Source organism: Bos indicus, chromosome 5 (assembly GCF_029378745.1).
Source record: "Bos indicus isolate NIAB-ARS_2022 breed Sahiwal x Tharparkar chromosome 5, NIAB-ARS_B.indTharparkar_mat_pri_1.0, whole genome shotgun sequence".
Classification (NCBI taxonomy): Eukaryota; Metazoa; Chordata; class Mammalia; order Artiodactyla; family Bovidae; genus Bos; species Bos indicus.
Genome location: NC_091764.1, coordinates 70,055,990 through 70,068,692, shown reverse-complemented (window position 1 = coordinate 70,068,692; position 12,703 = coordinate 70,055,990). Strand labels below are relative to the sequence as shown.

At 44.0% G+C, this 12,703-nt stretch overlaps 1 protein-coding gene and 1 long non-coding RNA gene across 5 annotated transcripts in view; one reads left to right on the top strand and one right to left on the bottom strand.

The window, feature by feature from the left end:
* LOC139183164 (uncharacterized) overlaps positions 1-6,206 on the top strand; it is a 34,605-nt gene extending 28,399 nt beyond the window's left edge. Inside the window, exon 3 of the long non-coding RNA XR_011566676.1 lies at positions 5,801-6,206. This is a non-coding gene — a long non-coding RNA (uncharacterized lncRNA). The remainder of the gene's footprint in view (positions 1-5,800) is intronic.
* RFX4 (regulatory factor X4) overlaps positions 1-12,703 on the bottom strand; it is a 172,317-nt gene that overhangs the window by 15,948 nt on the left and 143,666 nt on the right. For 3 of the 4 annotated variants that reach the window (XM_019961241.2, XM_019961240.2, XM_019961242.2), the window contains one exon: positions 12,054-12,215. In XM_019961241.2, the coding sequence (XP_019816800.1) occupies positions 12,054-12,215 (162 nt within the window). The remainder of the gene's footprint in view (positions 1-12,053; positions 12,216-12,703) is intronic. The other variant, XM_070789656.1, reaches the window with a different exon arrangement.

Sequence of the window (12,703 nt, the reverse complement as noted above, 5' to 3'; positions counted from 1 at the left end):
GACTGCATGGAGATCCAACCAATCCATCCTAAGGGAAATCTGTCCTGGGTATTCATTGGAAGGACTGATGTTAAAGCTGAAACTCCAGTTGGCCACCTGATGCAAAGAGCTGACTCATTTTAAAAGACCCTGATGTTGGGAAAGATTGAAGGCAGGAGGAGAAGGGGACGACAGAGGATGAGATGGCTGGATAGCATCACCAACTCAATGGACATGAGTTTGGGTAAACTCCAGGAATTGGTGATGGACAGGGAGGCCTGGAGTGCTGCAGTTGATGGGGTTGCAAAGAGTCGGACATGACTGAGCGACTGAACTGAACTGAACTGAAAAGAGAAAACTTTGGTCCTCCAATCTTGTACTTTCTGCAGCAGACCATTTTTATCTTGAAATTCTTCTGGGAAGATAAAGAAAAGGTTTTCATTTAAAAGTGGAATTCTACCATAATGTCTCTTTGCTCTGGGTCCTAGTTCTGCCACGCACTGGTTGTCAGATCTTGAGCTAGCCTCTTAAAATTTATATGCCTTTATTTCATCATCTGTAAATTAGCAATAGATACACCTATCTTGTATGACTGTTATGAGGATTAACTCTGATAATATATGTCAAAGAGCCTGGCACGTGGTAGGCTTTTAATGTTATTCAAGCACTCTTATGAACTCAGGTATTCTTCTATAAGACTTTTTTTTTTTTTTGGCCGTTTCATGCCATCGGCAGGATCTTAATTTCCTGATCTGGCCCCCTGCATTGGGAGCATGGTGTCTTAACTACTGGACCACCGGGGAAGTCTCATATCAGATTTTATTAAAGTAAACATTTCTTTATTTCCCATTTCAGATTCCAAAGAAGACAAGTTTCTTGGGTCACATTCTGTCATTAGGGATGAAATGTTTGAATAGCAACAGTGACTTAACTAACAATGAGTAAACTTCTAAACTCATGTCTTTCTGCAAAATCACAAAATCCTTATCCACCAGTACAGCTAAAAGTACCCCTTTCTTGTTTAGACATCAATACCATATTTCCCCCTGCAAAGATAATGACTTTAGCAGGCTATATGCTAGCTGTCATTTATAATAAATGCAAGAAGACTGGAAGGAAAAATAAATAAATAAAATGCCTGTGTCTCAGATGATTGGATTATGGGTGACTGCTGTCCTCTGTATTTTGAACTTCATATAAAATCATATAATTTATAATTTAAAGTACCCTTTTTATTAAAAACAGGTTATTGCTGAGAACGGTTTTAATATTTTATCTTCTTTTGGTTTATCTGCATTTTTCTATAAAGAATGTATATTGCCTCTGTGAAAAGAAAAGCATTATTAAAATATATTAAGCAAATTTCACAATTAGAAACGGAATTGGAGGGGGTGAGAAGTTTGGGCAAACAATGAACCAGCCACAGCAAGCAAGTAATTAACCCTTCAAGCCCCTGGGCCCTCAGGAGAGCAGAGTGAGGTCAGTGGGTATTTAAAAGGGGCAACCAAGGAAGCCAAAGGATTTTCTCCCCCCACCCACCCTCAAGCAGTAGGAAGACGCAGTGAGAATAGCCATCACCTGAGAGAATGCAGAAGTTACTTTTGTGTGAGTTTCTGGAGCACGGCAACTGCTCCTTATTCATCTCTGTATCCCCAACAGAGGGTCTGCCAAATAGTAGGTGTTCAGTAAATTTTTGTTCCATTGAATTTGTTGTTGAAGGAGTAAATGCTGCTAGAAATAGACATTATCAAACAAAAAGCTAGTGGAACTCTTGGAAAAATGGGCTCCTGTGGTCTGGGAAACAAAACCCCTAAATGGCCATGTGCCAGCAAGCTAACAGATGCACTCAGGCAGGCTTAAGCAGATTAACACCTACTGGCTTGGGTGAGAAACCCTCTCTGCCTAGGGAGCAGAAAAGAACACCCCTTGCATTCCCTTTCCTACCGGTGGGACCTCCAGTGAGAATTGCTGCTGCTGCTTCTTCAAGGAAACTAATAAAAGAAAATCTGTGCAGTTAACAGTTTGTGCCTCATTTCTAAGACAGCTCTAATGCTTTTTATTTGTTGGTAAAACAATAACGAACCTTCCCTGTTTGTCTAATTTCCGTATCTTTCTCTTCTTCTCCCCTCCCCGGTCCACCACCTCTAATTAAAAGTCTGAGAATAGTGGTGAATGTCCTTGATCTTTGAGAATCCTCTAAAGATCCTATAGGATTTGAGAATGCTGTAATGATAGTTGTTGTCCATGTGATAATATTGTAACTACTGGAGAGGAATACTTTCCTTCCTTCCCATCCTCAATAAAACATTCTTCTACCCTGCGTTTTTTATATGTGTGATCTTTTTTTCTTGTAAGGGGTTGCTTTAAAAAGAGGGTGCCTCGGGACAGGGAGGATGGTTAGAATATAATAGGAAATCAATAATGAATTTGTTAAATGAATGAATGATCATCCAACATAGACCAGGCCTCACGTTAGTTTCTTTTTATATATTGATTCATCGAATCATCACAACAACCTTTTGAAGTAAGTAGTATTACCACCTTTTTCAGGTGAGAAAGTTGAGGCCCAAAACTTGGTCAGGTGAGTGGCAGAGGGGGATCAGAACCCAACAGTAACAATTGCTTCTCACACTTGAGTGTGCATTTGGATCACTTGGAGATCTTGTTAAAATGCAAATCTGATTTGGTTGGGAGACTGGGAGTTGAGCCATCAATTCTGCATGTATAACAAGCTGCTAAATGATGACAAGATTCTAAGTGATCCCTCAGACTGCAAGGAGATCCAACCAGTCCATCCTAGAGGAAATCAGTCCTGAATATTCATTGGAAGGACTGATGCTGAAGCTGAAACTCCAATACTTTGGCCACCTGATGCGACGAACTGACTCACTGGAAAAGACCCTGATGCTGGGAAAGATTGAAGGCAGGAGGAGAAGGGGGGATGACAGAGGATGAGATGGTTGAATGGCATTGCCAACTCGATGGACATGAGCTTGAGCAAGCTGCGGGAGTTGGTGATGGATAGGGAAGCCTGATATGCTGCAGTCCATGGGATTGCAAAGAGTCGGACACGACTGAGCAACTGAACTGAAATGATGACAATGCTCTGGTCCACGGAGCACACTCTGAGCAGTGAGCCTCCAGGAAACATGCCTCCTATCACGTGTTTCACATGTTCGGGGCCATTACAGATCACAAGTTGTGACTCCGGTACAGACTTGTGAACATTTAAACTGCTTCCTAGTCTATCTGGCCATACCCTTCCTTCAGGTCTTGGACTAAATCACATGAACCTTTTCCCCACAAGGCTTCTATGAACCATCACAGATGTTGCTCAGGTTTTGGGCCAACCTAAGCCTTTCTTAGTACCCTCCTGAGAAATAAGCTCCTAGAAGTACATCTAGATTCTAGAGCTGCCTGCCCTATACAGTAGCCAGTAGAAATTTAAATTCACTAAAATTAAATACAATTAAAAATTCAGTTCCTTCATTGTGCTAACTGCATTCAGTTACTCAGTGGCCCCAAGTGACTGGTGTCTACTGTTTTGGACAGCTCAGGTTAAAGAAAAAAAAAAAAAAAAAGAGTTCCCATCATCACAGAAAGTTCTATTTGGATAGGATTGCTTGAGAGTATTTGACACTAAACAAACATTTCCCATAACATTCAAAACTGAGAAGAGAAAGATTTTACATCTAACTCCACCCCCACTGGCTATCATCTATCCTAAAGGTAGTTGTGCTTAAGAAGAATATTTTCTAAGTTGAAAAGCTCATCTGTTTGAATTACACGTTACCAATAGTTCCGTGGCCAAAATGAGACTGACAAAACTGATGAGGGGCAGCAAATGAATCAGCTCCCAGAGAGAGAAGTTGGTTCATGACCTGGCCTCTGTGCATCTCTGCAGCTTCCTCTCCTGTACCCTCCCCCTCATTTATACCCACCAGTCAGTCCTCACTATGCCAGGCTCTCTTCTGCCTCAAACCTGTACACATGCTGTACTCTACTACTTAAAATGATCTTTTCTTCTCCCCAGTCTTTATGTGGCTAGCCCCTTGTGACACTTCAGGTCTCAGACAAATGTCACATCTTCAGAGAGGCCCCCTCTGACCACCCAATTAAGATGATGCCACTATAGCATTTATGACCATTTGAAATTATATAGTTACCTGATGCTTAACTTCCATATTGACTCTCTTACCCACTAGAATATAAGTATCATGAGGACAGCAACTGCACCTGTTCTTTTTTTTTTTTTCCCTTCACTTTTGTACCCTAGGACACGGCACAGATTAGACATGGAATTACTTGTGGCTGAATGAATGACCAAATGAATGAACAAACATATCTAAAGATCCCAACATGAAGCCAAGACCTTGGTGGTGTGAAGTCAGGGGCAGATTAAACAATCTATTTTCAATGCCAGCTTCTATTTCCTAATCCTGTTCCTTTAGAGAAAAGGAAGCAACAGGGATGGAAGAGGAGGAATTCACTGGCAGGGACCATTCTGAGTTCTGTGAGTGAGTCAGGCGGCTCTGTGGCAGGGCTGTGGTGACCACCAGCTCCCACTCATTTCGGCTTCCCTCAGAATAACTGAGCTTTTGTTATTTGGAAAGACTAGGGGCCAGTTATCTTTGTTACATCCTCAACGGATGCAGAGAAAACGCAGCTGGGCAGGCCAGATGTTCTACAGTTAGGGCTATTTATGAGGAATTTGCCTCTATTTCTTTAGGCATCCTAGCATCTCAGTGATTTAATTTGCTGGTTTTGTGTTGTAGGGAACCCATGATGGGAAGTTGAAAACATGAGTTTAATAGTTAACTTTTATTGTCATTGCTGAAAGAGGGCATACTTAAAATGACATTATAAATGAGCTCTTAGAATTCTTCCGTGGCCTGACCTGGAGAGAGTGGGATTTTAACGTTTTGCTTTTAAAGACATTCAAGAATTGCAGCCCAGTGTCATGTTAAGTGGGCTGCTCAGTTTGGAACCACCTGCCATGCTCCTCAGGCGGAGAAGCGCCAGTTTTCCTTAAAGTAAGCTAAGGTTTCTGAACCTTGCTGGGTCATGAGGGAGCTGGCATGCCACCAACATTAGGGGGAAAAAAAGGATAAATGGGCTTGATTCTGCCTTGTGGAAATCTTAAAATGGAACCATTTACGCAGTCTCTCAAGGCATTGCCATAGACTCTGACATACCCAGTCAAAACTGGCCGTGCATCATGTGCAATTCGAGGTGCTTGATATGCCTTTCCTTTTCCCTCTGACTTTTAAAAACAATGAATAAATACCATCTTAAAACATATTTAGGGCTTCTCTGGTGGTCTAGTGGTTGAGAATCCACCTGCCAGTGCAGGGGACACAGGTTCCATCTCTGGTCCAGGAGGTCCATCAAAGGACCATCTCTGGTCCACATGCCACGGAGCATCTAAGCCTGTGTGCCGTAACTACCGAGCCTGTGCTCTATAGAGTCCACGAGCTGCAACAAGAGAAGCCACCACAGTGAGAAGCCTGTGCACTGCAAGGAGAAGCAGACCCTGCTTGCCATAACTAGAGAAAGCCGGGGCACAGCAATGAAAACCCAGTACAGCCAGAAATACATATGTAAATAAATCTTTTTAAAAAACATATTTAGAAATCCATATAGGGATGGACAGAGCACTACATACAGATAAAGGTGGGACGTGGTTTTCCTAGTGAGTCATAGCTCATTCTCACCCTACTTTGTATTCCTTGTATCAAAGGATCCCCAAAGGTTATGTGCAATGAATTAATGTTCTTTTTGTGCTCACCAAGCAGACATAATACTGTTCTCTTTTTCACAGCTGAAAAAATGAGGAAGTGTCCATCAACAGTGAGATGCTGGTTTGTGGAAGACCTGCAAACACCTGATTGGCTCTAATACTCAAGGAGCTGAACTTGATAATATGTACATCATCTGAGCAATGATATTCAGAGTGCTGGAAGCCCAACAGAGTCACTGAATCACACAAAATTTCATTTAAGATGTTAATAAGCTGTTTCACCCAAGAGTTGTTTTAATTTTTTCTACTTCTTTACTTCTTGCTTCCTGGTTTGGGTCCTTTTAAAAACAAAATGGTTTTGCTTTTTTTAAAAATTTTAACCACTTTTTGGAAAGTAATAGTATGTAAATCAAGCAATCATTTAAAGATAGAAATAAAAACTAACTGAGCATGAAAACCATATGCTGAGTTAAAAAAACATGACAAATGCATTTTAAAAGATTTCCAATAATTGTTTTCCAATGTACAATATTGTTCAGAAAATACACATATTCCCAAATTTAAGCCTACTGTAATAGATTTCCTAATGTTCAGGTGTATACCATGGATAACTCGTGCTTTATATTATAGAATCTATAAAACCATACATGTTGTTAGGAAATTATGCTTGTGGTTCTTCCAAGACCATGAGCCACAATGCATGCCAAGGTCCAGTCCAATTTAGCAATGGAGTATTTCAAAAGTGGTACTTGAGAAAAATATTACAGATAGTTTTATACAGGATGACATTTTTAATGCCCCCTGGAGATATCTGAGAACAAAGCTGGAATGTGCCAAAATCTTCAAAGGTTACAGTCATCTGAGGAGAACCTGTTTCACATTTGTATTTCTAAGAAGCTACTTTTACGACGCCTGAACACATTGCACAGAAATCTCTCAACACATTTATGATATTCCTGTGCCTTTGACTATCACACCTGCCATACCTCGAGGCCTCCACATTAGTACAAAGAAAGCCAGCGGCAGACTTGCGAGCTGGCTGAGAAAGATGATGAGATCCTAGAACTCTTTCCTTCACACTCCTCTTTCCCCTTACTGCCTTGGAGTCTTCTTGTTTGATCTGTTGCTAGGTTGACCAAAAGATTCCACTCAAATTGTTTCTGCTTCATAATGCACAGCTATCCCAGTTGCATAATTTCCCTGTTGATTTTAGAAGTATGGATGTTATCACTGGCTGACTGACGTGCTTGTCTGCCAGGCAGTAGGGGATGGGGGGTGGGGAGAGGTGTGTGCACGGGCAGGATTATTCAGGTAAGTGGCTTCTAGGTGCTCTCACTGCCCTTCCTTCCTGAGGAAGGAGACCCCCAATTCCAGCCTCCAAAGAACCCCTGAGCAGCAACAGAGCTTGAACAATGCTCAAGTTCTCATCCCATTTTATTTTCAGCGGATAAAGTTGTTCTTTTCTGCACAACTTTTCTTCCTGAGCCTTCTAAGCAGGAACTACAGCAACCCACTGTGGAGGGAAAAATGGGAGGGAAGTGGGAGGGAGTCAAATTCTTCGTCCTCAAAGTAGAAAATGAAATGCGATTTGAGGTGCATCTTCATAAATAAGGGCTTCCCCTGTGGCTCAGCAGTAAAGAGTTCGCCTGCAATGAAGGAGGCACAAGAGACACAAGAGACACGGTTCAAACCCTGGGTGGGGAAGATACCCTGGAGAAGGAAATGGTAACCCACTCCAGTATTCTTGCCTGGGAAATCCTGTGAATAGAGGAACCTGGTGGGCTACAGTCCCAAGGGTCGCAAAGAGTTGGACATGACTGAGCACACACGTATGTAAATAAATGTGGTGATGCTCACATTGAAATTTCCACTGAAGAGGAGGACTCTCTCCAGCTGTGGACCCAAAGTGAAACCACTGCTCCATCTAATGCCAGTTACGGACAACCCTGCTTCCCATCACTGCTCTGAAGAACCCGTCTCCTGAACTGTCCCTGACGAAGGGCCACTGGGGTGGTTAGCACGTTTTCTGTCCCTGGCAACATGGAAAAGAGGGCAGGCACCTTATAGGCTTTAAGCATCTGCTCATTTCCTCTCTAAGTAGCTCTGGCTCTGGAAACATTTGGGAAAGAATTAAACAAAAGTCTCCTGGGGTATATATTAATACTTGAAGTTCCCTGAAAATTACATGCTGTCTCTTGACTCCAAGCCTGTGCTTGGAATACCTTTTCTCTCATTATTTGGCTCCCCAGATCCTTCAAGTACAGGCTGGAGGCCCTGCTTTGTGCTCCTTAACTCTGACCTTTCTTCCAATTCAGCAGTCATTATAACTACTGTCTTGATCTTCAGAACCCTGTGCTGTGCTGTGCTTAGTTCCTCAGTCACGTCCAACTTTTTATGACCCCATGGACTGTATGTAGCTCACCAGGCTCTCTGTCCATGGGGATTCTCCAGGCAAGAATATTGGAGTGGGTTGCCAGCCCTCCTCTGGGGGATTTTCCCAACCCAGGGATCCCAATGCAGGTCTCTCTCCAGCATTGCAAGTAGATTTTTTACTGTCTGAGCCACCAGGGAAGCCCAAGAATACTGGAATGGGTAGCCTATCCCTTCTCCAGGTGATCTTCACAACCTGGGAATTGAATCAGGGTCTCCTGCATTGCAGGCTGATTCTTTACCAGCTGAGCTACCAGAGAAGCCCCATCAGAACCCTGGCATCTAACAATAAACTCCCAGGGGTAGGCACCACAGTTCACCTGTTTGTATCACCAACTTCTGAAGTGTTTAGCTCATAGAAGCCACTTGAGAAATATCTATTGGATAAGTTCAGTTCAGTTGCTCAGTCGTGTCTGACTCTTTGCGACCCCATGAACTGCAGCACGCCAGGCCTCCCTATCCAACACCAACTTCCGGAGTTTACTCAAACTCAAGTCCATTGAGTTGGTGATGCCATCCAACCATCTCATCCTCTGTTGTCCCCTTCTCCTCCTACCCTCAATCTTTCCCAGCATCAGGATCTTTTCAAGTGAATCAGCTCTTCACATCAGGTGGCCAAAATATTGGAGTTTCAGCTTCAACATCAGTCCTTCCAATGAACACCCAGGACTGATCTCCTTTAGGATGGATTGGTTGGATCTCCTTGCTGTCCAAGGGACACTCAAGAGTCTTCTTCAACACCACAGTTCAAAAGCATCAATTCTTCAGTGCTCAGCTTTCTTTACAGTCCAACTCTCACATCCATACATGACTACTGGAAAAACCATAGCCTTGACTAGACAGACCTTTGTTGGCAAAGTAATGTCTTTCCTTTTTAATCTGCTGTCTAGGTTGGTCATAACTTTCCTTCCAAGGAGTAAGCATCTTTTAATTTTATGGCTGCAATCACCATCTGCAGTGATTTTGGAGCCCCCCAAAATAAAGTCTGCCACAGTATCTATTGGATAAATGAATAGATAGATAGACGTGTGACTGAATGAACAGATAAAAGACAGGACCTAAACACAACAATCTCATCCTATTTGATCTTCACAAACACATAATTTCATTCCCCGTGTATTTTAATTGGAACTGTGATGTAACTAAGCCCACGTTATGAGGGTCTGGAGCAAGATTCTAACCTGGAGGGAATGCAGCTCCAGAGTCACTGTGGACGCCCGTGAGGGGTAGGGAAGGCCTGAACCTGGTGGCAGCAGTGCACTGGAAGGAATGGTCAGTCAAGCTCTGGGTTAGAACAGCTGGCCTTGGGAGATGTGGAGGAGAATGCCATCTGTCTCCCCCAAATCTGTCCCCCTTCCCGCCTGGGGGCTCACTATCCACATATCCCACCTCTGTGTGCAGGTACATGAGGCCATGTGACAAAGTCCTCACTGAGAGAATGTAAGTGGAAGTGGCACGTGCCGCCTTCAGGCCAGGGCTTCTATCAGTGGCTTTTTCCTCCTTCAGGTCCACTTTCCATTTCTCTCAGCTGTTGCAGACTTAACAAAGCCCAAAGCCAGTGGTCCTCAAACTAGTCAGCCTCACCATCACCTGGAGGCTTCTTGAGCAAATGGCTGGGCCCCACCCTAGAGTTTCTTTTTTTTTAAAAAAAAATTTATTTATTTGGCTGATCCAGGTCTTAGTTGCAGCACTTGGGATCTTTGATCTTCGTTGTGGTGTTCGGGATCTAGTTCCCTGGCCAGGGATCGAATCTGGGCCCCCTGCATTGGAAGCATGGAGTCTTAGCCACTGGACCACCGGGAAAGTCACCGCCCAGACTTTCTGATTCAGTAGGTCTGTGATGGGCTCTGATAACAAGCATTTCCAAAAAGTCGCAAGGTGATGCTCATACCACTGCTCCATGGACCACACTTTGAGAAGCAATGCCCTGGGGTATGGTGGAGCCCCACATTGAACATTCATTTTCAAATGAAAGGAACATTCATTTCCAAATGGTTGTATTAAAGACAGCCTCCTCTCTGACTGAGATACCCTGTGTGAAATAGATTCCCATCGTGTTAACTCCAGCCATGTTTGGGTCTGTTACTGTGGCTTAGCCTACCCTAGCTAATCCAGGAGGAGTTGAGGGAGAGGAGAGCTGATTCCCAGATTTGGTACTGGGGCAAATGGCAGAGTAGAAGAGCAGATTTGGGTGGAAAAGATAATGAGGGACTTCCCTGGTGGTCCAGTGGTTAAGAATCCACCTTGCATTGCAGTGGAGGCAGGTTTGACCCCTTGTCAGGGAACTAAGATCCCACATGCTGCAGAGCAACTAGGCCCACTCTCCGCAACTAGAGAGACCAGCTGCCACAACTACTGAGCTCACAAATCATGACTGGAGAGTCCATGTACCTTAACCAAGATCCCGCATGCCACAACTAAGGCCTGACACAGCCAAGTAAATATTTTAAAAATAAAAAAGGAAAGATAACGAATTATTATCACAGACTTACCAAGCTCTCCACTCCGCAGTCTGGTCTGTTCACCCGCACCCTCACCCAGGCCCATCCGGCAGAAAGTTGTCTCTGCCTTTCCTTCCTGTGTGCTCACTCTTCTATTAGCTGAGTCCTTCTTATCTTGAGGCTGCCTTTGAGTTTCACCCCTCTCCCAAAGGCTTCCCTCCTGCCTGCCCAGGGTTCTGGTGGGATGGACAGGGTCTGCTCCTCTCTCTGAACTCCTACAGCACTCTTGGCCACAGCCCTCATCTTATAGGCAATCCGAACACTAACCGCTTCTGTCTAGATAGTGCTGCACTGTTAACCAAGCACTTTGACTTTTCTTACCTCATCTAATTCCCATATTTCTAACCACATGAGAAAACCTAGAGGTGCACACAAACACACACCCATACACACATGCACTCTATTCATTATTATGTATTACCCAACACTTACTGCATATTCCACATACAATATATCATTTCCACAAGTCTTGAGAGCTAGGACATTTGCTGAATGACCGAATGAATAAATTTGTTTATGGCAACTGCTGACTCTGGTGCCTGCCGGGACTGGGAATTTAACTCTTTTCCACCCTTTACTTTTCCTTCTCCATAAAATGGGACAATAGTTACCTTGTAATCGAGTAAAAGAATTATGCTGAGGGTCCTTTGCTCATGGTAAAGTAACACTTAAATATTAACAACTAGCTATGATTATCCTTGTAACATTTCTTCCATTTTCAAGCATCTTGGCATGCAAGATCCTGTGGGATGTGACTTGAATTTACCTTCCCAGGCTTAAAACACGCCTTCATGACCCCCCATATTTTAGCCAGTTTACCATTCCCTGAAAGGGTCCCACACTTCCCGCCCCTGTGCATTTGCATACACTGTCCTCTGCCCAGAGGCCCTTCTGTAATACCTTTGTCAGTTAAAATCAAGTGTCAGCTCCCCGCTTCCTTGTGAGGTCTCCACAGCTAGATGGACTGTCCCCTTCCTTGGGGACCCACAGCATTAGCTCGAACCTTGCTTACTGCCCCGCCTACCTTAGTACTGCCACGGCTTCTCATATGGCTTCCTGTCTCCCCATTTTCCAGAGATACCTCTCAGTTTCTGGTTCATAGAGAACCCTTTCTCATTTTCCAAAATGTCTGTGCTCTGTGTTTTATATCATTTTAATCATGTCAGTGACTTAGTTTCTCTTTTTTGGTGGGGGAATCTGGAGATTTTATCATGTACTTAATCTGCCAACTTGAAAACAGAAGTATCAGAAGTATATGAGCAGATGAATAAATGGATAAATCCAGGAGGATACTCAGATGTTGGCACTGTTCTGGGAGGGCGCTGGAGGGAGAATGTTTTTCCGTAGAGCTCTGGATTTACACATCATCTCCCCACTCAGAGCCTTGGAGGGACGTTCATTACCTGTAGTGCTGAGGCCAGTGTACTCAGGCGATGGGTTGCTGACAGGGGAGGAGGGGGGCGGCACTTCCACTGACGCGGCAGACTTTGCTGGAGAAAATGATGGCACAGGTGAAGGGGTTGGCGGGGCAGCCTCTGTCAGGATTATCTCTTCTCGGACTTCTGCTGTGGGAAGAAGGGTGGATTCTTAGAGCCAAAGGTGAAGGCAAGTTATCCTTAAGGGACTTTTAAAAAGGAAATGTTCTTGTGGTATTTATCAAGTCACGTGCATGCTGTGTGCTCAGTCACTTCAGTCATGTCTGACTCTTTGCAACCCCATGAATTTTAGCCCGCCAGTCTCCTCCGTCCATGGGATTCTCCAGGCAAGAACACTGGAGTGGGTTGCCATTTCGTCCTCCAGGGGATCTTCCCGACCCAGGGATCTAACCCATGTCTCTTATATCTCCTGCATTGGTAGGCAGATTCTTTACCACTAATGCCACCTGGGAAGCCCCTATCATGTCACTCCTCTGATTAAAATCTTTGATGGTTTCCCATCATCATGGTGGCACACGAGGCAATTCCTGCATACACACATGCCCACTCTCAAGAAGGAAAAGACTGTTGGTTTCCCACCGTCTGACCTGTTCACCAAAACTAAATTCTCTGGGATG